The sequence below is a fragment of the Oryctolagus cuniculus genome, chromosome 16, assembly GCF_051225735.1.
Source record: "Oryctolagus cuniculus isolate XC-2025 breed Fujian yellow rabbit chromosome 16, ASM5122573v1, whole genome shotgun sequence".
In the NCBI taxonomy this organism is placed as follows: domain Eukaryota; kingdom Metazoa; phylum Chordata; class Mammalia; order Lagomorpha; family Leporidae; genus Oryctolagus; species Oryctolagus cuniculus.
In genome coordinates, this window is record NC_142882.1 from 90,535,009 (window position 1) to 90,561,255 (window position 26,247).

General features: G+C 51.0%; 1 protein-coding gene across 1 annotated transcript in view; it reads left to right on the forward strand.

Moving 5' to 3' along the window:
- LOC103345127 (ATP-binding cassette sub-family A member 13) overlaps positions 1-7,556 on the forward strand; it is a 302,255-nt gene extending 294,699 nt beyond the window's left edge. The window contains exons 44-46 of the mRNA XM_089315631.1: positions 3,709-3,814; positions 4,896-5,033; positions 5,635-7,556. Of these exons, the coding sequence (XP_089171757.1) occupies positions 3,709-3,814; positions 4,896-5,033; positions 5,635-5,715 (325 nt within the window). The 3' untranslated portion in view covers positions 5,716-7,556. The remainder of the gene's footprint in view (positions 1-3,708; positions 3,815-4,895; positions 5,034-5,634) is intronic.
- The last annotated feature ends 18,691 nt before the right edge of the window (positions 7,557-26,247 follow it).

Genomic DNA, 26,247 nt, shown 5'->3' on the forward strand with positions numbered 1-26,247 from the left:
GTTAGCCTCTTGTCCACATGATATTCTAATATGTCGTGTGAGTGCGACTTTTTAGATGCGTAGTTTCCAGAGCTGATGTGGTGCTGAGTGTATAATTTTTCATTTTATACTTGAATACGATAGGCACTTCCCAGCATTAAAATTGTGTGTAGAGACATTTTTAATGGCTGAGGGCAAAATGCACATATTTGTTCGTACTCTCTGACTTCTATTTCAGGGGAAGCACTTGAGTGAGTGAGGCTCAGCCGGGGGACATAGAGCCGTGGAGACTGTTGGTGGCACTGGACATCGATTTTCCAGAAGTGGTCCCCCGGCTACGTTACCAGCTATCTTGCTGTGCTCTACGAGTGAGTGGCTTTTAAAACACAAGTGTGTGTGTGTGTGAGAGAGAGAGAGAGAGACTGTGTGTGTGTATGAGAGAGTGTGTGTGTGTGAGAGTGTGTGTGTGAGAGTGTGTGTGAGGGAGTGTGAGTGTGTGTGAGTGCGTGTGTGAGTGCGTGTGAGAGTGTTGTGAGAGTATGTGTGAGGGAGTGTGTGAGTGTGTGTGTATGAGAGTGTGAGAGAGTGTGTGAGAGAGTGAGTGTGCTGTGTGTGTGTGAGTGTGCGTGAGTGTGTGTATGAGTGTGTGTGAGTGTGTGAGAGTGCATGAGTGTGTGTGTGAGTGTATGTAAGAGTGTGTGTGAGTGTGTGAGAGAGTGTGTGAGTGTGTGTGTGTGTGTGTGTGAGAGAGAGAGAGTGTCAGAGGTTTCCCATGAGCACCTTCCCTTGCTGATAATGCTGTTTCCTTGGCTTTATGTAGTCACAGGCATGCAAATCGTGTGGACAGAATGGATTAACTAGAAATGTCCGATCAATGAATGAATATGTAAGCAAATTATGTTTGGCTCTTTCGAAGCCTTTTGTTCTGTGGGAAGTACAGGAACCAAATAAATGCCACAGGCAATCGAGGTCATTGATGCCAGAGTATGGGTTAGAAGCAGGAATGAGGAAGTGAAGCTAATGTGAGTTAGACAGTCGTAGCATAAAAGGATTTAACAATTACGAAATTCCCTTAATTCTTGAAGGTGCACTGATTTTATAATTGTGTATCCAGAAGTTCTGTTGACCACTACAAAGGGATCCTGAGAAGCTTGCCAATGTACATTTCAGGAATATTTTCTCATGAGTCACAAGTGGCATTTTTTTGAAAAAGAACTGTATAATTTTCCTTTTGTGCACTTCAGACTTTTTATAGAAAACTGGAAATGTTTTCCTTAGTCAAATGGAACTGAATTTTGAAAGTATAGGTATTTAAGTGTACGTACGCTCACGGCGAATGTATTGACAGTTACAGAAATTCAGCGCGGCCTTGCAGGATTCACTAGCAGAGCGCACTGACAGGACCGTGGCTTCTGTTGACACGAGGGGCTGTGTGGTCATCTCCACGCTCGCCGCCCTCACTCCTTCCCCATGTCAGTGTCGCGCCTGCTGGGCCTGTCCCCGGGTTTCATCTGTGTTCATCCCAATCTCTGCACAGCCGGGAGAGTCGTCTTGCACTTTGCTCGCATCCTGCCGGAGCCGAGCGTTCACCGGCCATGTATCTGTTGATGAGTTCACCTGTCAGATGCTGTCTGTTTCGAGTGATTTATGAGGATTCGTTCGCTCACTCACCAACAGCCTCGTGAGCGGCTCCTTCAGTAGCCTCATGTTCAGAGGAGGCAGCCCGGCCATGAAACGGCCCGACTTTCCAGGGTCACGCATCTCGTGTGTGGGGGAGCTGGGCTGAGGCCAGGCTGTGCAGATCCACCATGGACGGTGCAGACACTGCACTGTGTCCTTGTCACCAGCAAGGTCAATAGCCCCAAGATCAGAATCACCTTGTCCCCAAGCCCCCCACGCCAGGACGCAATGCTGTGTCCGGAAGCAGTGGTTTCCCCAGGGGAAGCCCCTCACGTGTCCTCGTGTGAAACTCTGACTTACACCCGCTGTGCGGGATCCATAAAGACACAGAGGGAGTCTGACAAGTGCTCCGAGGAGCGGAGCAGCGGCCGCGGCACGTGCGCCTTCTGCTCTGAACCCCATCCCTTGGCCCTCGGAGAACTGTCAGGGAGGTGCACCTGTGTCAGCTTGAGAGGCAGAGGGGAGCCAGCAGCACAGCCCAGTCCTCCTACGAGGGCGGCAGGGCCCCGGCTCTATGTGCCAGGCTCTCCAGTAGCAGGAAGTTAGAGTTAGAAGCCAGAGCCAGGATCCAAGCCCAAGTACTTCAGTAAGGGACATGAGCATCTTAACTGCTAAGTCAAATGCATACCCTCCCCCACCTCTCCCCCTCTCCCTCCCTCCCTCCTTCCCTCCCTCCTTGCCTCCCTCCTTCCCTCTCTCCCTCTCCTTCTCCCCCTCATCCACTCCCTCTCCCAACACACACATACACACACACACACACACACACTTCATCAATGTCCTTGACATCTCAACTGTGCTAGATTAGGAACCATCAATTTGAATTGATAGAGGCTATTGGGGCCATGCGTAGATCTGGGGGAAAGACATCTGATGACTTCAATAGCAGACAGGAAAGGAGAAAATAGACCCCAGGGTGAAGAGCTCCATGGGGGCTCACGGGGTGGCCTGTGTCCCCAACACAAGCTCACCTTGTCTTGAGTCTTTACTCCACAGATCTGAACAATGATCCAACCATAAATGTGTTCATGTCCATCTCACTTAGGAGATTTTACTCAGGTGTAAAACACCTTCCCCCCACAATGCTTCCAAAATGAGTTATGATCCTAAGGCATTGGGCATGGCGTTTGTTCATTCTTTCACTCATTAAACTAATGCTTCTCAGTGTTAGGTGTTGCGCTAGGGGCGAGGCTACATATGTGGAATAGATACATCTATGAACAAAACAGACCAAAATTCCCATGCTCATGGTATATTCATAAAGTTTGTTTAATCACATAGGTCTTTACTGAGGCACTGTTATGTGCCCCAAACCATGCTAGCCATACGGGATTCGACAGCAGAATCACAAAACTCAGCACATTCTGGGGAACTGCTGTTTGAGGTTGTGCTGGGGTAAGGGTGTAAGCTCAGGGGTAGTTGCTTGGCCACCCATCGGACATCAGCTACAGCTGTACACAGCAGCAGTGGGCAGCCCTTGCACACCCTGTGTGATAGCAACAGCACCCTGTGGACGGAGGCTTCCCTTGCAGCTGTGGGACTGTCCACCCAGGCTGGGCTGAAGTACAACTGCGGGAATCATTTTGTGCAGCAGACAAAAGATTGCCTGGCTAAATTCCTTATGCATTCCCACTCATCTCTTCCTGGCCACCTTCTAATCATTACGGACCTTGAAGCCGTGGGGCCAGCCCTCCTGCTTCCTGGGGTTGGGCTGCAGCCCAGCCTCTCACTAGCTCAGCACTTTGCTTCCAGGTTTGCATTTTCACCTTCTCCCTGTTACTGAGTTGGGGTCAATGCCAGGACTTGCTGACTGCTGCTTGTTTAGATTAAATCAGTATCTTCGTCAGTCGAAATGGATGACAGCAAATGCTGTAATTGACTTGCAATTAATTTCTGCTTATGATATTTCTGAGAACCAAAAGCTCCCAAGAATTTGGAATAGTTGCTTCCTTTTTGTGCCTCTATAGAAATGGACTTGTCATGTACCCAGGTTAAGCCAAGATAAAACACACACAAGTAACAACAATTATGTCTATTTCATTTAACTCTCAGGTTTGGAGATGGTTATGCAGTCAAAGTTTGGCTCTGTAAGGAAGCACGTGAGCCTAGCCCTGTTTCCGACTGCCTGAATCTCCATTTTCCAGGAACCCAGTTTAAGGTAGTGCCAATATTCTGCGTTACTTTGTTTTCAGCTAAGAACGTCTTGTAAGCATAGCAGTCTGTGTGCTGTCCCACGGTTCTACCTGTCGTCTCGGCCTCACTGAAAAAAAGTGGACTGTTCCCCTTTACCTGGGACAGCGAGGGCAGCTGGCACTGTGTGGAACTCTGAGGGGTGGAAGCCTGCTGGGATGCCTCGCCTTCCTGACCCCTCACTATTCAGGACGCGAGGTCGCAAAAGCTGACTTCTCCCACGTTCCTGCCGTGAGGGTGGAAGGCTGGGCAGCCCCAGGATTATCCCATGAGAAGTGTCCTCCCTGGAGGTTGCTGTCTTCTGTGCACTTGACCCGGTCACTGTGGCCCCTGACCCGGTCACTGTGGCCCCTGACCTGCATCATCTTCATCTCCTGCACCTGTTAGCCAGGCGGAACCTCGGGTCCCAGCCTTCCAGATCTGAGCTGCAGTTTAGCAAGGTGGACAGGTGATTCCCATGTTAACGTTTGAGAAGCCCTGCCTACAGTCCTTTTGGAGAACTGTGTGATTGTGACTTATCACATCTGGCAGGCTGTAGTCCATAGAGCAGCCATTCACCATCTGGTGAGTGACATTCTACCACGGAAGACCCCGTAGTTCACGCCCGCTGCTCTACAGGATCCCCCAGAAGAGGTGTCACCTTCTCCCCCGATGCCATGCGGGGAGGATCAGCTGATGTGGAAGCAGCGGAGTGCCAATCCCACCCCCGTGTGCATTCCAGGCACCTCCCGCCTCCCCGGGCACCCCTGTCAGGCCCCTTAACTTTCCACTTCTTGAGTATCTACAGGCATCCCCTGACCCAAGGTCATCCCCTTGTAACAAGGTAGGGGAGAATCGGGGCAGAACAGCAACTCGACCCATGCTAACGCCACTCGCCAGTGGTGCCTCTTGGTGAACGGTCGTCAGTAATCAGTAATCAGTAATCAATCAGTACAGACTCAGGAAATTCACCTGCACACCCCACTGGTGTTTATGTGTGTGATTTGAAGACATGTAACCAACGTATTTGGCACTTAAATGTGGTGTGATACTTTTTGTTTTTTCTTTAGGGCCAGCGCCTTAATTTATTGGAATATCAAGTGCCCAGAAGGTGGGGGTGCTTAGCTGACTTGTTCAAAGTTCTAGAGAACAACAAGGCGACCTTGAATATTGAGCATTACTCCGTCAGCCAAACCTCTTTGGAGCAGGTACGGTACCACAGAGGATCCGTGTTTCGATGGCTCCTTGAGCCTGATCCGGCTGATGTTAAAATTAACCAGATTCCTTCTTCAGTGCAGTTTCTTTGAACTAATCTTGCTGATTTTTACAAAATCCTAGTCGGGTGGGAAACAGGAGGAGATTGGTTTACTATCTGCCCCCACTCAAGGCAAAAACTCCAGAGGGCTCCAATGTGCTTATCATTACACTGGGCCTCCGCAAATTACAGAATGTCCCGTTACCCTCCCCTCCCCTCCCCACTGTAGCCCTTGGAAGGCCAAGGGGGCTCCGCTGTGATGGACTAACTTTGGGGGAACACAAAGTGCATGGTTTACTAAGAGCACCAGAAGCGTGAAGTACTGTCATTCTTTCTAGAACCAAGCTCTGTGCACTGGGATTCCCGGTGACCTGTGAACAGTCCAGGCACATTGGATCACGGCACCCGAGGGTGCACCTGTGGTGTTCATTCAGGAGGGGCCGTGAATGAGTGGTCTGTGGCTTCCGGGACGACTGGGCAGTGTTCTAGAGGGCGTTGTCTCCTCTAATAGTTGGGTGTTTCGTGTCAACCACTGTTCTCATCGTTTCTCTCAGGTATTTCTTCGTTTTGCTACTGAACAGCAGCCCACCCCACAACCCCGCGATGGTCGTGACCTGCACCCCCTGCCCATCTAAGCCCTAAGGAGTAGAACCTGGTCCTTCCCAGTGGTCAACACTCAGGAAGCAGCGGCGGAACTGCACGGCACAGCCCAGGCAGCCAACTGACTTCCTCTCCCTCATCTTCTGTCTCAAGGCATTTTGTCCATCACTGCCCAGCCAACGAGAGGCCACCCTTCCTGCAGGCCTCTGGGGAGCTGCTCCGGCACATTCACTCTCTTTGCCTGGCCAGGTGACAAAGGCAGGGCTGGACTCACAGGGAGCAGGCAGAGGCACTGGTGGAGGAGTGGGCCCGGGTGGCCTGCTCCAGCCCTCTCCATCTGCCCAAGGACACGGAGGACCCCAGCAAGGTTAGAAAGCTCCTCACTGGCTGGTGTACGGACCGACATCAAGGACTGTTTCCCACTTCGCCATCTTTTTGCTAGGTGTGCTTACATGTTTTTAAATACAAATTCGGTGATTCAGGTGTGAAATTTTCCTAGAACTGGATGAAATGATGTGTGTGTCATGAGCAAGTTGTCAATTTTTTTATGCAAAAGAAACTTATTGTAATAGAAATTTAGAAGTTTTTAAGCCTAACCTTTCAGAAAATTAAATAAATTGAACTGGTTACTCTGTCATTTCTCACAGTTTTACCAGAATTTCACAGACTGCAATTTTATGGGAATAGAGAAAGACGTAGATAGTGGGTGTATTTTCTTCTCAATTTGGATAAATATTCATTGTGGTTTTTTTGTTGTTCGGAGTCCTTGTTTTTCAAAGTGTGGAGTACCCTTCTCAGCTGTGTGGGCGTCTCCTGGGGCGTATGTGAAGCACACAGATCCTGGCCCAGTGGATCTCAGTTATAGCGCTAGGGCCCAGCAGTCTGGGTTATTTCCGTGTGGGAACCATGACCTAAGGAATTATCCTGTTACCTTCTAACTATGTGAGCGGAAACAACACAGTGTGTGGTAACTGAACTTTAATTTTCAAATACTTTTGAAATTTTCTAAAAATTATGTCATTCTCAGAATCATTGCCCTCACAAATAAAGTCCTGGACTATGGCTCTCAGAGGCTATTTTGATCTTGATATTTTACATCCTTTTAGATGAAATTCTTGCGTGTGCCACTGCAGGTAGTTCCCAGTCATGCATCTGAGAGTTCAGATATTTCTCAGTGTTCTTCTAACAATGGTTTCTGAAGGCTTCAGTGTAAGACCACACTAACTTCGTCTTGAATATGGCTTTATGGGGCTGGCAATGTGGCTAACGGATTAAGCCGCCACCTGTCATGCTAGCATCCCATGTGGGAGCCAGTTAGAATAGAACCTGGCTGCACCACCTGCAGTCCAGCTCCTTGCTAATGGACCCGGGAAAGTAGTGGAGGGTGGCCCAGGTCCCTGGGCCCCTGTGTCCACGTGGGAGACTCAGATGCAGCCCTTGGTTACAGCCATTTGGGGAGTGAACCAGCAGATGGAAGATTCTCTAACTCTAACTCTAACTCTAACTCTACCTTTCAAATAAATAAAATATTTTTGAAAAAAAAGGTGGCTTTATCCAATACTAACTTTGAGCACTAGTAGCTTATGATCACAGGAAAACACTTCCTTGAAACATTTCTTTACCAACGCAAGATTTCATTGAGTCTGTCTTTCCTAAATTTCATTCTATGTGTGAGATATTTTAAATGGTGAGGATTAAGCCAATCATGAGAGCTTTGATGTGGGTGATTTTGATTCTCTTGCATTAAAAGGATTATGCTTTCTTAAATTACAATTTCAATTTTTATGATTTCTTTTCTCCAATTATAATATGCTCTCCTTGTCAAAATGGAAGATGTCATCTTTTTGCTATTGTTGAATCAATAAATACCATTTTGTGAAACATGAACATGTTGATGCTACAGTGAATAAATGAGGTGTGCTTCCATTTAACCTGGTTCTGGGGATGTAATTGTGTTTTTGCCAATATATTTCCTTGCATCTTTATTTGTGTCTTTAGGGATCCAATTTAATTTGGTTAAGGAGGAAATGAAACTCCTTCAGAGCCTTTAAAGTTTGAAAGGTTAAAATTTAATTGAGTTTTACTCTGTTGTGTTCTGCTCTTAGGGGTTCTTTTCTGTTCTTTGAACTGCTGCATTCTTGAAGTTTATGCTTCAAGGTTTGCCTTTGAACAATAAACAGGAAGGGAAAGAAACCCAACATGTGAAAACACTGCATCCCAGAAGACTGGACACAAAGGTCAAACCTCATGCTAATGTTGAAAATGTCAGTGCATTTATTAGTCATGCAGATATTTTATGCCTTTGGAGTTAAACATTTGTCTTAAGACCTTTGGGCTTAAGGCCATACAACCGAGACTTTTAAACAAACCTCCTCCAGTTGGAAGCCATTCTGGGTAGAGTACTTTATAGGCATATATAGCGGTGAGCATTCCAGTTCCAGGAAACTAACATTCATTATATGGTTTGTCATCACCCAGATATTTGAACAGAAGTTGTCTTAGAAAGCCCTTGTGCAAAATCGGGATTGTAAAAAGCAAACAAGAAGTCTGTCTTTAGAATAGTAAAGACTAGGTGGCTTAAGGTTGCAGTTGGCTTTGTTGAATGGGCATTGAATTGAAAAGCAGCCCAACGAAGGTAGCTTTGTTTCATGGGTATTGGCCACTCCAAATGTCTTACAAATACACTGCACACCACCCCGTACACACTGGATGATTAGCTTAACCACATGTATTTTTTCTATGTAAATGGGACCAAAAGCATTTTAAATTTTCAAGCTGTTTTAACCATGTTTCTTCTTTTGCTTTGATCTCTTGGATTAGTTCAGCTCAGTAACTTCAGCGTATGGTATATTATAATGGAGGCCCACACAGTTGCATAACTCTAAGCCCTTTAATACATACAACACACACACACACACACGTCATATGTCCTGAGTGCCTGCTGTGTGCTGAACTAGCTGGTGAGTGCTATAAACATGAGGGCAGTGACCGAGCCATCACTTTTGTCCTTGAGGGCACACAGCAGGCAGTTGACAAGGTGAGGCCTAGCACAACAAATGCTTCCTTCTGTGGACCTACAGAGGGGCCCTTCTAGTCCCAGACTGTGGGAAGTGGGCTTTTGGGGGTAACCACCACTTGGTTGGGCTGTCTAGACAGAGAATGGGGAAAACAGCATTAGAGGCTAAGAAAATACCGGGCAAAATCAACAATATTTAATGGGCAATGGGCTTTTTCCTGTTACTTTTGGGTAGCTGGGAAAGTGGTTCCATGACATCAAGAACCCAGCTCTCTCACCTTAGAATCCAAGGTGGCTTTTAGAGCTCTAGTATGACAGTATTCAGATGAAAAAACTGGACTAAGGGAATAAAAACACACCTATTTGAAGATCTTTATGGAAATGTAATCCATATACTTAGGCTTGTATTACATCATCCAGAGACAGTCACGTGGCACCACTAGCTCAAGAGTGTTTGGGGAGGGGCCAGCATTGTGGCACAGCAGGGTTAAGCTCCCACCGGAGATGCCAGCATCCCAGATGGGTACCAGTTTGTGTCCCAGATGCTCCACTTCTGATCCAGCTCCTGACTGATGGCCTGGGAAAAGCAGTGAAGATGGCCAGAGTACTTGGGTCCCTGCCACCCATGTGTGAGACCTGGATGAATCTCCTGGCTTTGGTCAGGACCAGCTCTGGCCATTGCAGCCATTTCTAGAGTGAACCAGCAGATGGAATTTATCCCCCACACCCCGTGTGTGTGTGTGTGTGTGTGTGTGTGTGTCTTTCTGTAACTCTGACTTTCAAATAAATAAATCTTTTTTTTTTTTTTTTTTTTAAGAATGGGCAATAGTCTTTAGCAGCCTTCTGACTACCCAAACATGAAATCAGGATTCTGACTTGTCTAAGAAGATCCAAATCGATGCTGAACAGCCAGCCATATCTGCCACACAGGGACCAACGTGCGTCTCGTGGGCCATTCCTGCAGCAACAGAACGCATTCAGTTCTGGACACGTTGAACACACCAGGTAATGTCAGCTCACGCGGCCACCTCTGGGTAATCCAGATTCCGTGAGTGTTACCGTTTCCAAGATGACCGCTTTACGTTAGGATCTGTGGAGTGGACGCCATTTGTATGTATAAACATGATTGTCGAGTTGAATGCAGTGGGTTGGGAAAATGAAACTCTGGATTTTTCCCACGTGGGGTAAACAATGCGCTGTCATTTTCCCACAGTGAGAATTCCTGCTGAGAGCTGTCTGACGGACACGCGTCTTCTGCTGGACAGGGTGCAGTGACTGGGAGACCTCAGCGTCCTTCTAATCAGAGGCTGCTGTGTGATTGCAAGAGACAGTCCACCCTCTTATCAGCGAATCCATCGCGTCTGTCTGCACGTTAATGTGTTTTAAGGGAAACAGGATCTGCTAGGTTAAATGCACATCTTAAGCCTAGTAAGATCCACTCATTAAAAAGCACATCACAGAATTTTGTAAGCACTTCCCTCTTTCAAATAGAAGCCACCACTGTGAGCATCCTATTCCCCGATGCATTCCTGTCCGTGGGTGTGGCTTGCTTTGGGGAACTACATCTGGTACTGAATGGTGGTGCATTTGCCTGGTGGTTTTGTCCATGGAGCACGGTGAACCTGGCTCCAGGCACGGCCTTTGTGGGGATACCATGATGGTAGTCATTGGCTCCTAGTCACACGTGTACCCAGCGTCACACCTGGGGTGGTTCTGTCTGGGCCTAACTCTGAGAAAGCCGCTCGCCTTAGCCTTCATTCATGTGAGTCAGTGTGATGGGCTGGACAGGGGGACGTTGGCTGGGCTGGGCGTCGGGAGACCTGGCCAGCCGGAGCTGTGACTGGAGCAGACTTGTTCTGCATCGCTCTGCGGAGGGTGCCGGCTCCTGCACTTTCACAGTCATGCAGGATCTACGCAGCCTAATGAAATCAGCAGATCTCCAGGGACACTGCGTGCACACGTAATACTAGAGAAGAAAATAGAGGATAAATGCAAGCAGGAATAAAAAGTCAGAATAATATGAGAAAATCTAGGGAAACAAATGGGAAAACAGACACAGTGGATGATAATTTTAGTAAATAGTTCAAGAAAACAATATCCACTCCCCCGAGCATCTCAGCAAGGACAGGTCCTCACAGGCATGAGATCCAGGTGGCTTTGCAGATGAGCACTGCCAAGGTAAGTCGTCCATTTCACAAATCGCAGAAAACAAAAATCCCACGCATCTCATTCTATGACTCTATTCCCTTGGCACAGAAGGTCCGAAAGTGGGAGAAAGGAGAAGCAGTGAATTCGCGTGTGGCGATGACTCAGGAACGCCGAGTGGAGTTCGGCATGCAGCGTCTGGTGAGCTGTTCCCTGAGGCGCCCAGTGGTCCCGTCAGCCACGCTGGCTGCCGTCTGGATTCTTTCTCGCGTGGGGAGACACTCGGATCACCATCTCGGTTCCGTCTCTGCCAGCGTCAGCCAGAGAGGATGAGCAGCCTTGCCGTGAGGACGGCCCACGTCTGGCCTGCTGCTGTCCTTTCTCGTGCCGTGGCTGTTGCGGTGAGGGACAGCGCAGGCCTCTTTGCCGTATTTCCTGGAGACGGAGCCTGGCCCGCTCTCCTTGGAAGCGGCCACCTGGGCCCTCCCTGCCCGCCTTCAGCCGCACTCGTGCAGCAGGAAGATCCTGCCGAGACCACGGCCCACGCTCTCACCCTCTCTCCACCCAGACCCTCTGGGCCCCCTTTGTCCTGCCTCATCTGCCCGGGGTCACGACCCCCTCCTTCGTCCCACACGCTGGGGAGTGGGGAGAAGGCTGGGAGTGTCCAGCCGAGGCCCGCAGCGGCTCTCCGGTGACTGTCGCACCTCACTTCCCCTACTTCCTTTGCTGACGTTTGGAAAACAGCACTGGCAAGAACTTGTCACAGCCTGTTCCGTGTTAAGCCACTGACCAGACCCGCTGTGGGGCCATGTTTTCCAACTCCCTCTTAAGTTTCCTGTGGACCAGCAAGAGCCGCACGGCCCCTCGACCCTAAAGTTTCCCCCTTTCTCACTGGGTGCACTGTGGAAGTTGAAGACCCCCCTCTTCCGCAGCTGGGGCCAGCATCGGCCTCGTTAACTGCACAGAGCTATCCAGTAGCTCATTATAGGTCCCAAGGCCCCTGAGGATACAGAGTGTAAAGCCCACGGCGCTTCCTAAAGTGCTGCGGACTGTTGAGGGTTAGTGTAACCATGGATATTTAATGTTTTTGTTATCCAGTGTGACTCACTGAAAACATTTGGAATTAGATTTATGTCATTAAATCTTTCACTTAAAATGTCATTAGTTCTATACTTGAATGTTTGGTCTTCTAGGTTTAAAATTTTTCCCCAAATTTCTAGGGTTTACAACACTGTGGTAAATTATAGTTGTGTAAACAAAGATCAACATTCACTTGTTTCCTGCTTAATTAATTTCTCTGAAATTCCAAAGTTGCTTTAAAGTAACTATAGATTAAAATTCTATATATTCTTTTAAAAGATGTTCTCTTAGTTTCAGGGTGTTAGCAACCTGGAGGAACCAAAAGATGGGAGAGAGTTGTGGCGCAAACTGTAGGCAGGAGAACGCGTTCTTGGGGAGGAAGGATCAGGAAGAGTGTTTGCGATACGGGGGAAGCTGAAGGCCTACGTATGTGTAGAAGGCTTTTGGGAGTTGAGTGCAGTGAGACATGCAGTTGCATGATGTCAGAGGAAAATTATTTTAGAGTTAGCTCAGGTATCAGAAGTCCAGGTAACAGTGTTGCCTCTGTTTCGTGATATATCTGCCTGTCCTAAGTAATAGGCTCATATGCTCATGTCACATGCTACTCCTTTTTTTTTTTAAAGATTTATTTATTTACTTGAAAGACAGGTATATAGAGAGAGGAGAGAGAGAGAGATTTTTCTTCCACTGGTCCACTCCCCAAATGGCCGCAGTGGCCAGGGCTGGGCCAGGCTGAAGCCAGGAGCTTCTTCTGGGTCTCCCACGTGGGTGCAGGGGCCCAAGCACCTGGGCCGTCTTCTGCTGCTGTCCCAGGTGCAATGGCAGGGAGCTGGATTGGCTGAGACTCAAACTGACACCCACATGGGATGCCAGGTAGAGGTTTAGCATCCTATGCCACAGTGCCAGCCCCAGACATGCCAATCCCTTTAATTAGTTTTTTCTGTTGTGAATGACTTAAATAAGGGGAATTTTATGAGTGTTGGAGGTTTTGTACATTTTAGCATTGGCTGCTTGGGAGAATCGAGTCTTAAAGGAGTTACTATTATCTTCCTATTTTCAGTGTTTGAGTGATTAGCTCAGATCTGGTTCACAGCTTTGGTTAAAATGCTCAGGTCAAATGGATTATTACTTTTATTTTGACCAAATGGTTTGAACCTTTGTCAATGCTTTGGCTTTCAAATTCTAAACTGAGGCCTCTGGTTTTGAGGCTTTCCGTCAGATCCCTGAAGCTCTCAGCCCACATTGGGGTTGGGGCAGTTTACCCCCTGCCCCTGGGGCGGGGGGGTGGGACATCACTACCCCAGGCAGAACACCTGCAGCAGGGGCAGGGGAGCCGGCAGGCACTGAGAGGCTGTGCTCGACTTTCTGGCTGCAGCCGGCTAAGGAGAAAGCGGAAAAAGTAAAGGAATGCTTTTGCCCTACTCACGTTGTCCATCCTGGCAAGCCGGCCAGATCTTCAAAGGGGAACTGACAGGGGTGCTCTCAACATTAAACAGCCACATGTTGCCAGGTCAAAATGTGGTTCAAAAAACGGAGATTCCAAAAAGAGGCTCCGAGACAGTCGCAGATGGTCATGCAAGGAGACGAATGTTAAATAGCGGGTTCTGCAGTGCATGCTCACAGGTTACGCAGGGAAGTCTGGAAGCCCAGGAAAACGTACGGATCATGCGGCAACACTACTCTAGCCTGGAAACCCATGGCCCACAACCCACAGGCTACACAGTCAAGGTCTGGAAGCCCAAGGAAGCTCTGGTGTTTCCGGGATAAAGTTCTGGGAGGAATTTCAGGAACTCCACTCAATAATAGCCTGGAGGGGTGTGAGGGGAAGCAGCGTTGCCCGGAGCCACAGCCATAAAACCTCCAGTCTGAGTGCAGATGGGGCCTCAGTTCTTTCCTGACATGCCTGCCTGCTCTGCCAGGTGCCTTCTCCCCATTAAACGTGGCCAGCGCGCTCACTGCTGAAGAACCTCTTGTCCTAGAATGTCATTTATGGAGGGAATCAGCGGTACGCATGGAAACTTAATGTAATCCATTAAGGTAAGGATGTAAATGGCCTCAAATGCAGACATGAAATTCACAGAAATAGATGGAGATCTACACTAGAAGATTAGGCTTACGAGTGAATCTCCACAGCCAGATGAAATGCATCTACTTACATTTATAAGTTTTTAAGCTGAATCATGTTATCCTGTCCACACGTAACATTCTCTGTCCACACGTAACATTCTCTGTCCACACGTAACATTCTCTGTCCACACATAACGTTCTCTGTCCACACGTAACGTTCTCTGTCCACACGTAACATTCTCTGTCCACACGTAACGTTCTCTGTCCACACGTAACATTCTCTGTCCACACGTAACGTTCTCTATCCACACGTAACATTCTCTGTCCACATGTAACATTCTCTGTCCGCATGTAACATTCTCTGTCCACACGTAACATTCTCTGTCCGCACATAACGTTCTCTGTCCACAGGTAACGTTCTCGGAGCGTCTTCCTGTGGGTCATTTATTTTCTCTGGTTTATCCATGCTGTCTCTCAGGAGACTCGGTAGTAATGGTTAAGGTTCCTGAGTCCCTCTGGGTCACTGCCACGTTGGTGTCCACTCAGCCACCCGTGGAACCCGTGTCACCTCCTTCCTGGCCTGCGAGGCGTCTCCAGGGACTTCCCCTCTCACATTGCTCAGCGCCTGCTGCCTCTCCTCCTGTTCCGTTCTGCTGCTGCCCCAGTGACTCTGGCTGAGGTCACCAAGAATCCGCATTTTTCTAAGTCCCGTGGACCCTTGAAGCCTATGTGTGCCAGCGTTTCGGTGGGAAGGTGTTTTATTCCTTAGACTCCAAGGCCCGGCGCTCTGCTGATTTCCCTCGCTTCTCCTCCTCCTCATTGTTAGGCAGATGCTCCTTCCCTTGTAATGAGTTGCAGGGCGTGGCCAGCTTTGTCCTTGGCCGTCTGCTCTCCCACCACTTACCATCTCCCTGGGCATCTCTTGCCAGCTGTCCCCTGTGACCTGAGGACTCGCAGCCTCACCTCTGCCAAGCAGCCCTCTCTGCTGGTCTCAGCCAGCATCAGCGCCTCTCCTGTCTCGGGCTCGTCACACTCACAGGCAGGTGAGCAAAGCCCTCCTCCAGCCGGGAGCACCGCCCCTAGCCTTCAGTCGTGGGCTGGCAGGTGGTCTCCCACCCTGCTGCTGCCTCACCTCCCCATCAATCCTGGTGCCTCCCTTCACATCGCCTGCCAGCCTTCCTCCTCCTCCTCTTCACCGCTGGCTTCTGTGTGGTCTCCCCCAGCAGTCCCTGGTCACTGGAAAGGTCTGGAGTGAGCCTGAGACGCATCTCCCAGCGGGGCATGCTGCTAGGGTGTGGGAGTCCTTGTCCCTCAGCCTCCCTGTGTGGGTCCCCCAGCCCCGGGGGTGCTGGGTGGAGGAAGAGATTAGGTCCTGAGAGTGGATTTGTCACAGGAGACCCCAGGGAGACCCTCGCCCCTGTGTGAGGACGCGTGAGGAAGGGCTCCTGTGGTGGACTTCCGGCTCCAGGCCGGTGAGGGATACATTTCTGTTTATATGTCGCCTGCTGTATAGCAGCCCACGTGGTCCGAGATGGTAGCCACACCAGCTGATCTACAGACAGCATCACTCCACGTCTTGCTCAGAAGTGGAGTGTTAACCGTAGAAAAACAGGGCCTTGTATGGGGGTCCTGGGGTTGCCATGGCTCAGCTCCACAGACACGGCGGCTGGAAGAAGAGGGGTCCGCTCCCCCACAGCTCTGGAGCCAGCAGGTCCAAGGCCCACATGGCGGCAGGGCCCTGCCCCCACCCCCGAGGGTCCAGCAAAGTCCTTTCTCGCCACCTCTGCCTCCTGACGGTGGCTGTCAGCCCTGTGTGCTTGCCACGGAGATCACAGGCCAGCCTCTGCCTCGGCCGGTGGGCGGCCTTCTCCCTGTGTGCCTCTAGGGCACCGTCCCTTCCCCCACAAAGCCACCACTCATGCTGGATCAGGGCCGCCCTCATGGCCCCGACTTTGTCTGTTTCCAAATGAGGTCATGCTACAGGCCTGGGGCTTAGGTCCCCAAAGGGGAGACACTGACCCACAGCAATCTTGTCACTGAAATGTTTCTGATTTTCTTAAGTTAGGGACACTAATGCAGATCAAATGGGAGAGCCACTACCAACTGCTACATGAAAATCCAGTTATTTCTCCCCAAGAAAGGGTGCAGCCGTGCCTTGTCCAGGCAGCCCGTCTCCACCTTCTACGCTGGTACGCGTGGCATCAGTGTCAGCTCATAGCCTAACCTCACATGTTCAGTGTCGCCAAACCTCCTTGGCTGTAATCTGTTATCCAAATTCCCTCTGGGAGTCCCTCTTGGAATGACTCAGATGCCTTTAAACTCAGGTTAACCCAAACCAGATTCATGAGTTTTCCTGCCAAACCCCGGTCCCTGCCAGGCAGAGCTCATGGCCAGCCTGAGGCTGTTACGGGGCTGCCCGTCCAGGCCATGCTGAAATCCTGCCGGCTTCGCCTCCCGAACACGCTCCCACCTTCCCCGCATGCCCACCTCTGGTCTGGATGAAGATGCTGATTGCCCTGTCACCTGGATGCTGCTTCCAAGCCTCTACCTGTGCACCTGTGGACAAGCAAGGGCCTCCCCAAGCCCTGCGGCCTGCGCATTGCTACCGGGCACAGCCAGGGGGCCCTGCCCTGTGATTAAGGTACGTTCTGGTGATGGGACACGGAGCTGGCTTTCCAGGTGGGCTCCCAGCGGTCACCTGCACTGTCCAGGCGGGCTCCCAGCGGTCACCTGCCTTGTCCAGGCGGGCTCCCAGCGGTCACCTGCACTGTCCAGGTGGGCTCCCAGCGGTCACCTGCACTGTCCAGGTGGGCTCCCAGTGGTCACCTGCACTGTCCAGGTGGGCTCCCAGTGGTCACCTGCACTGTCCAGGTGGGCTCCCAGCGGTCACCTGCCTTGTCCAGGCGGGCTCCCAGCGGTCACCTGCACTGTCCAGGTGGGCTCCCAGTGGTCACCTGCACTGTCCAGGTGGGCTCCCAGCGGTCACCTGCGTTGTCCAGGTGGGCTCCCAGCGGTCACCTGCACTGTCCAGGTGGGCTCCCAGCGGTCACCTGCACTGTCCAGGTGGGCTCCCAATGGTCACCTGCGTTGTCCAGGTGAGCTCCCAGTGGTCACCTGCACTGTCCAGGTGGGCTCCCAGTGGTCACCTGCGTTGTCCAGGTGGGCTCCCAGCGGTCACCTGCACTGTCCAGGTGGGCTCCCAGCGGTCACCTGCACTGTCCAGGTGGGCTCCCAATGGTCACCTGCACTGTCCAGGTGGGCTCCCAGCGGTCACCTGCACTGTCCAGGTGGGCTCCCAGCGGTCACCTGCACTGTCCAGGTGGGCTCCCAGCGGTCACCTGCACTGTCCAGGTGGGCTCCCAGCGGTCACCTGCACTGTCCAGGTGGGCTCCCAGCGGTCACCTGCACTGTCCAGGTGGGCTCCCAGCGGTCACCTGCACTGTCCAGGTGAGCTCCCAGCGGTCACCTGCCTTGTCCAGGTGGGCTCCCAGCGGTCACCTGCACTGTCCAGGTGGGCTCCCAGCGGTCACCTGCACTGTCCAGGTGGGCTCCCAGCGGTCACCTGCACTGTCCAGGTGGGCTCCCAGCGGTCACCTGCACTGTCCAGGTGGGCTCCCAGCGGTCACCTGCACTGTCCAGGTGAGCTCTCAGCGGTCACCTGCCTTGTCCAGGTGGGCTCCCAGCGGTCACCTGCACTGTCCAGGTGGGCTCCAAGTGGTCACCTGCACTGTCCAGGTGGGCTCCCAGTGGTCACCTGCACTGTCCAGGTGGGCTCCCAGCGGTCACCTGGGGCTTCCTATGGGGAAGAGGAGAGCAGTGGAGATCCGGAGAGCAGCCGGGCCAAAGGACACAGAAGTCGGGGTTGTGAGTTTGAAGATGGTTGGGGGCAGGGCCCTGGGGAGCCGGTGCCTTTAGGAGCTGGATGACCGGGAAACCCTTCCTCTTCTGGGGCCTCCAGCAGCGGAGCAGCCCCGGCGGTGTCTGACTGCAGTCCTGTGTCCCACGTTGGACTTGCAGTCTCCACAGCGGCACCGGAATAGACGTGTGTGTGTCTAGTCCAGCTCCTGCTGCCGGCGTGTTGGCCCTCCTATGATCTTCCTCACGGACAGCGTGACAGCAGTCCTGGGCACCAAACACGATTGTATCATATTTATCACACTCCCTCTCGTGGCTTCTACCTCCTCTGCAAACCGGGGCTGGGCTCGTGCCCCAGCAGGTGACTGCCCCCCAGCCCCACCCGACACCATCCTCCCTTGCTCAGCTCCAGTCCCTGCTGTCCTGCTCTCCTCCCCGCCACGCAGGCCCTGAACTCTGCGCAAGCGAGCCGCCCGTCACCCCTTCTGTGCAGGACCCTCTGCACGTCCCCTTCTTCGTCTCCTTTCGTTTTCTGGTCCCTGAAGTCAGGCAGTGCCTTCTCTCGTGCTCTGCAGGGCTGTGCTCCGAGCTCCAGCCCTGAGCTGAGCCAGTGACACCAGGCTGAGCGGGTTTGCGTGGCTACCTCGGAGTGGTTGGTGACCGCAGCCTTGGGGCTTGCGTGGTCACTCGGAAATCCTACGCCGACAGTGCTGTTACCCTCGGACACACAAGGGTGCTTCAAAAAGCCTGCAGGAAACAGAACTAACAGGCAAATGTATTTTTGTGGGAAAAATCGAAATCATGCACAGCCTTTGCTCTTACAAGTTTTTCTTTGATTTCAGTGGCAGAGAGAGAGAGAGAGAGAGAGAGTGAGATATCTTCTATTGGTTCACTCCTTAAATACCTGTAACAGCCATGGATGGGTCAGAAAGAAGCTGGGAGAGCAGTGTCTTAGTTTGGGTCTTAGTTTGGGTCTTAGTTTGGGTCTTAGTTTGGGTCTCCTACCTGGTGCCGTGGACTCGATGACTTGGGCTGCCACCAGGATGCACGTTAGTAAGAAGCTGAAAGAGGGAGCAGAGTCGGCACCTGACGCCAGGCACTCCAGGGCAGGCGGCGGGAGGCCCAATAGACATTTTAACCACCAGGCCAGAGAAGTCCCCAACCGTATTTTTTTTTTCAAAATATGCATTATTCTTGAGCCTTTTGACAATTACCCCCATGCACAGGTTTCATTTGTGGCACCAAAACAGACTTTCTCTCCCTGACGGTCTGAAGCACCTGTAGAACGCTGACTTGCATCATCGAGGCAGCTGTCTGTGTGGTGCCCACACCCTCTGCGGGGGAAGAAGCCCTGGCAGCTCACCGCGGGAAGCCTCCTGTGAGTGTTTCCTAGCACGGGTTTTTAAATCCATAGCAGTACTTTTCTACTACCACATTCTCAGCCTTTAAGTCTGGGGAAAGAAAATACAGAAAAATAAAACAAGAAAATCACAGAGTAAAGTTAATTTCTAATCTGATGTGAATGAGTGTCATCTTTCTCCCTCTGCTGTGTTCAGTTAGAAGACAGGCCGGCGCCGTGGCTCACTCGGTTAATCCTCCGCCTGCGGCGCTGGCATCCCATATGGGTGCCGGGTTCTAGTCCCGGCTGCTCCTCTTCCAGGCCAGCTCTCTGCTGTGGCCCAGGAAGGCAGTGGAGGATGGCCCAAGTGCTTGGGCTCCTGCACCTTCATGGGAGACTAGGAGGAGGAGGCACCTGGCTCCTGGCTTCGGATCGGTGCAGCACCGGCTGTAGCGGCCACTGGGGGGTGAACCAAGGGAAGGAGGACCTTTCTCTCTGTCTCTCTCTCTCACTGTCCACTCTGCCTGTCAAAAAAATAAATCAACAGTCCAGGAAGATTAAAGAGGAAGTCCCGAGTACATCTGCGTCTTCAGACACACAGGGTTATTTTAAACATTCGTAGTGATTGTGGTTTCTCAGACGGGCTCTGCACTCTGTCCCAGGTACGTTACCCAAGTGCGGGAGAAGCCCACCTGGGGAGCAGTGCGGTCCGGGCCCTCCCGTGAAGTGTTTCTCAGTCTGCGGTCCTGGCCCCACACACGCTGAGTGCTCAGCCTTCCCCTGGAGACGAGGACGGGGCAGGCGGGAGCGGGGTGCTCCTTGGGGCCACCTCCTTGGAACTCGCTTTCTCTGTGGGGCAGGCTCTCTTGGAGCCCTGGCTGGGCTGGCATAGCTGGGGGACTTGGTAAGTGCTAGATTCTGATCTAATGTCTCCGGATGAAAGGGGACCAGAGAGAGGGACCATCTTGCTGGGGAAGAGGGCATCCGGGGAGGGTGGGCCACTGAGGGCAGCAGGACGGGGGTGGGCCGGACACGTGGGCTGTGCGGGGCAGAGGAGGGGGTGTGGCCTGTGAGTGCCTGCTGCTTCCTGGCCTCGGCTGTGCCCAGAGGGCCCGTGCCATGCTTACCTGTCTGGCTGGATTGCGGCCACACAGGTGCCTGCAGGCTCTGTAGTGCAGCACCCTGTGACGGCAGCAAAGGTTCAGGAGCCCAGTTGGGGGCGGGGGCTAATGTGCACACGAGCTGCCCTTCTTGCAGAGGGAAGGGGCAGCGTCACGGATGAGCCTGGGCTGGAGTCCACCCTGGACGGGCACTCGCCTCTTGGGAACAGCGGCGGGTGGAAGGCTCTCTTTGTCAGCAGGTGTGGGGCACTGAGGCTCTTTCCCTCGTGCTGAGTGGGCGCCGAGGACCAAGCAAGTCACTCATTCCTGGCTGAGTTCCTTCCAGGTCCAGGAGGAGGAGACCGGCAGTCTCGTCTGGCGTTGTTCTCTGAGAGACGGGTCAGCCCCATTTGGGTTCATTGTGCACCTGGTTCTGTATCTGTTTTATTCCTGCCAGAGCCCACTCCATTGTATTTAGGCTAGGGTGGACGTAGTTCATTAGCAGCCTGAAATAGAAACCCTCACAAGTAAAGAGAATTGCAGTTGTTGCAACAGGAGCTTGTAAGACTTTCCAAGAGGGCAGACGTGGAGTGGACCTCTGCCTTGAAAAGCAGGCATTTGCACCTGATCCTATCTTGAGGCTTGCTGAAGAAGTCGGCTTAGAAAATGTACAGCAACCTTGTTGATTCTTCCGTCTGACCAATTTATGTCCATCGATACATTAGTAAATCAGTAAGTTGTACAGACGCCAAGTCACGGGTGTGGTTCACCTGAGGACCGTTCAGCTTGACTGTGGTGTGAAAGTGTGCCCATACGACTATCCTGTTTTTTCACTTTCTGTACAATATGCAGTGACTTGCATCCTTTATCAATACCTGTTGTGAAATGGGCTTGCGTTAGATGGCTTTGCCGTGCGAGTGTCCTGAGCATCTTCAGCTTGTGACGTTTCCTGTTTCAATGATTTAACAGGAGGAAATCCCGCCGTGAAGCTGAGTCTTCACCATAGCTCAGTTTGCCTGTAACGTTTCTCCTGCCCTCCTGTGGCAATGGCTTCTTGTGCTACTGACCGGCTGCCGTCCCAGTTCCCACAGCAGGAGGAGCGGCAGGCTTTCCAGGAGCAGCTGCAACGCACCCTTGGCTGTGTCAGTGGGCTGAGAGAGCCTGTGATGGTGACACTTGACTCTGAACAAGATCAGGACAATGCCAATGCTGATACAGTAATGACGGACAAATGGAAACAGAATCATGGGGTTTGCCCCTGCTCCGTAGGACTTCTCTAGCATGCTCCAGAATGTTCCAGAATGGTTTTCTAGTAGGTGAACTCCAGGTGGGACATTTTTAGGTGCTAGAGTCCCTCTGACTGTGGTCCTTAAACCTGGAAGTTTATGCAGCACTTGGCTAACAATGCAGTAAAGCAAACAGCAGGACAAGAGCTGACACCAGGCGACCGTTTCTGATCTCCACTATCCTCTGTCCATCCCACTCCAGTGCTTACCTCATCGCCAATTCCTTTTCCCGGGTTTGGAATCTTCCCTTCCCCGTTTAGGTGGGTCCACCTTTGGATTCCTCATTGAATTCTGTGCTCAGTGACTGCTGGCTCCTCTTTCATCCCTTGATGGCCGCCTGGTCCCTCTATATTTAGGTATGTGGGATTTCTGGTGGGCAAGGAGTTGTGTTAGAGACAGAGATGATGTCCTCTGGGATTGAAGAAGTAGGAGTTGCTTCCAGGTAGAGGGCAAGGAAACAGACTCACTGGTTCAGGAGGAACCATCCTCCTGGTCCTTGAGGCATAGGGCGATGTTGGGAGGGCCATGGCAGCATCCCTGCAAAGCTCCCAGGCATCATGAGACGCGGTGGGGTGCGGCTCGGCTGGAGAGGAGCAGAGCAGCGCCACGTGCGACTGCTGCCGAAGTCTCAGCCGCCGCCTTCCCGAAAGCTGAGCGAGCAGCCTCCTCTCGCCTTCGGCTTGGGCAGTGTTGGTCCCCGCTCCTGAAGCTCGGCGCCTTTCACCGTCCCCGTTCCCGTCTTCCCCACACACCCCCCTTGGTGGACCCGGCAGTACATTTTTCTGGACGACAACACATTGTTTTCAATTTCTCCAAGCTCATTTTTGAAATATTCTCCAAGTTCCCTAGGTCCGTTCACTTGCTGTTTGCACATATCCATGGCAACGACCCAGAAATAAAGATTTTGTGATCTCCGGACCCCTTGAGTTTCTGTTTTCATCATTCTCCGTTTCTTAGGGAGAAAGCCAGAAAGTACATCAAGAGCTCAGAGCGTCCCCTGGAGGGTCACGGTGGCTCAGCGGTCCTCGCAGAACCTGTCCTGCTGTTTGCCTGCCGCCGGCTCCCTGGAAGCCCTGCCCATTGCTGTGCTGGAACGTCCTTGAGCAGCACCCCTGGCCAGCCATCTTCCAGGGGCGCTCACCCAGCAGCGTCTCCTCATCGGTCCTGCGCTTGCCGGAAGCTGCCCGGAGAAGGCTTGCCCCGCTCTGTTCAAACTGCAGCTACGGAGCAGGGGTCTTTCCATTTGTCCATGGCTTCCCGTGGCTGCTGGCAGGCTAGGCAGTGGCCAGCAGTGGGATGGAAGAGATGGATTCGGGATCACTAAAGCATGCATTTGAGCATGTACAGGATAAAAGGGATTAGACCATAATGCTGGCACATTTAAGTTGCTTACCAGCCTTTCTTTCCAAGTTTAAACAGCCATGCAATGAATTTTTTATAAAGTTCCCTGATGAAATATTTAACAAATATTAACTGAGTATCTATCGTGTGCCAAGTACCCAAGATACACAATCCTCTGACTGAGAGAATTGTGCAGATTACAATGGAGCAGCAAGATTCAGGCAAATGATTTTGATACTATGCAGAATGGAGATATGTGCCAGATGTTCCCGGCAGGTGGGGGCTCTTGCTGCCTGCATACGTGTGGGGTCTGGCATGCTTGCTGCAGAGGGTCGCTTATCAGAAGCAGTGCCCAGGCAGCTGAACGCAAGCAGCCAAACGCAAGCAGCGTCAATGAGCAAGATGAACGGCAAGCAAGTGGTTGAAACGGCCTTTATGGAGATGCAACAGGAGGACTCGGGAACTCAGCCATCTTTATCTGTGCTGTGCAAGCAGCCACTTACATGGCCAGGGGCAGTTAGAAAGCCAGTCGCTGAGTGGCCTTGGTTAACCGTGAGGAGCCGCGAGGAAGAGCAAAGGGGGTGCAAAAGCACCATGGGGTTCGCGGAGTCCAGGACAGACACTGGACCTGCTAGCCGCCCCGGGTAAATCTGGCATCCAGGGTAGGGCGCTGCTTAAACTTTGTCTTTTGCATATGACTATCCAGCTGCTCTAGTATCATTTTTCAAAGAATGTTTTGTTGTTTTCACTGAAGTTTTTTGCGACTCTTGAAACTCACTTGACCTATGAAGGACTCTGGCTCCTCCTGGTCCCTTCTGTGTCGGTTCTCCCGCTCTGCTTTGACTGCCAGGCTTTGTGGTAATGAGTTAATGAGTCTGAGAGTAAATCAGGTGGTGTGAGCCCTCCAGTTGGTTCTTTTCAAAGCCTTGGGATTCTTCCCGATCCTTTGCATTTTCATACAAATTGCAGAATCTCTGTGTCAGTGACTACAGTTCCCCACTGTGATTTGAATTGAATCTATGGATCAGTCTGGGGCTAATTAACATTAAAAATAGTTTCTAAAGGAGGATTCTTGGCCTAAAGGTTTATAAACTTTCATCTTTTCTAATATATATGTTTACTGATATTTGTTTATCTCCAAATACTAAAGCCCATTTTTGTTTTATTCAGTTCAAAGGACTTTCTAACACCTCTCTTACTTTTTTCATTGACCCATCTAGTATTGGAAGTTATGTAATTTCACATTTTTTTTATCCTGCTGAGATGGTTCTGTTGTTGATTTTTATTTTGAGCCCTCTTTTTTGGTTACAGAATATATTTTGTATGAGTTGAACCCTTTCAAATTTATTCAGAATTGTTTGGTAACCTGAGTATATTCCACCTTGGGAAATGTTCATACGTACATGGACAGAGAAGTATATTCTTTTATTGTTGAATAGAATCTTTAGTGTCAGATTTTTAAAAATCAAATACAAAAAGCCATTATGCCTTCAAAATATTTCACATCTACCCATCTCTTCTTTATTTTCTACAATTACATGCACACAAAAGGAGTTCAAAAGCCTCTTGGAAGATGGAATTAAAAGAGAAGTTTATTTTGGAGCAAAATAAAATGCATGCACAGGTTCCTCATGCTCTGGTTCCGTGAGCTTGGTGAAGACCTTGGCTTTGGCCCAGCTGAGGTTCTCCTGCAGCTGACCCGCGGACACTCACCCCGACCGTTCTGTTTTGTCTTTAGTCTGGCGCCACGTCTTCTGTGCCCGTCTGTTTCTCTGCTGTGTTGAATCTGCTGTTACCTGAATCCAGTGATGTTTTCCTCGCAGGTACTGCAGGCTTCCCTTCCAGTACCTCAGTCTGGGTTTCATTTTCAGTGCTTTCTGGTCTTACAGTTCTGCTGCCTTCCCCTTTCTGAAGGCTCTGCAAGCCAGTGCTTTGTTCTGTATCCATCTCTTGGTCGGTATTTATGATCTGATTCTCCTCCTGCTGCTCATGTCTGGACGTTTTGGGTTAGAGTTTTTATCTTTAATTAGAGTCTGTATTTCCTTTCAATTGTCAACAGTTGTGCGTTGTTTTTTTCAGCTATATTTTGAGACTTTTAGAGTTTGTTACAATGAACCAATTCAGCCTTTCCTTGTAAGACTTATTTTCACCACTTTTGAAGCAAAAGCCTTGAGTTAACGTTTCCAACATCCTATGTATTGCAAATTTTCCTACTTTGTATGCTGGAAATCCGAGCAACCCCCAGTCTTGTCAGTTTCTAAATCCTTCCACGTGTTCCTATCAACGATTTCTCTTCCAACATCCGGTGTTTTCCTTCTGTGCCGGCACCAGGCTGTCAGGTGGCTGAGGGTGGCCTGCTGCACACTCCGGCTCACAAACCTGCAGCTCTGTCCATGGTGCTGAGCCCTGCAGGGAGCTCAGCCTCCACGCAGCGCTGGTCTCTGCCAGTCTGCTCTGTTCCTTTCTAACCCCCACTCCGTGTCCTGACAACACGGCTCTTATTGGGCTCCGTCTTCATTCTTCCTCTGCCGTCCCCTGGGTCCTCACAGGGCTTCAGCCACTCTTTCTCCCACTGTCAGGAGTTCCCAGGATTTGGAAACCACTGTTTCATAAAATTTCCCATTCTTTTTAGTTGCTTAAAATGGAGGCCAGATTTGATTGCTGTTGTTCCATCTTAGCAAACAAAAAAGTACCTCCATAAATAGAATTTGAGGACAACAGCAGCCACGTAATTAGGACAAGGGGAGTTTCCACACAATCAGGTGTGATGAATCTCATTGCACACAGACAATGGGGAGATCCTAGTGTGAGCTAAACCAGGAGGGAATCCTACTCAGCTTCCAGATCAACATGTCCTGGGCAGAGAGCTTGACCTAGAATAGGGGCTGTAAGATTGGAGATAGGGGCCGCCACCGCAGCTCGCTAGGCTAATCCTCCACCTTGCGGCGCCGGCACACCGGGGTCTAGTCCCGGTTGGGGCGCCGGATTCTGTCCTGGTTGCCCCTCTTCCAGGCCAGCTCTCTGCTGTGGCCCGGGAGTGCAGTGGAGGATGGCCCAAGTACTTGGGCCCTGCACCCGCATGGGAGACCAGGAGAAGCACCTGGCTTCTGGCTTCGGATCAGCGCAGTGCGCCAGCTGCGGCAGCCATTGGAGGGTGAACCAACAGCAAAGGAAGACCTTTCTCTCTGTCTCTCTCTCTCACTGTCCACTCTGCCTGTAAAAAAAAAATATTGGAGATAGGGGATGCAGATCTTGAACAATGTTGTTAAATTTCATCCACTGAATTTTTTAAGATTTATTTATTTGAAAAGTAGAGTTAGGTTTTCCATCCACTGGTT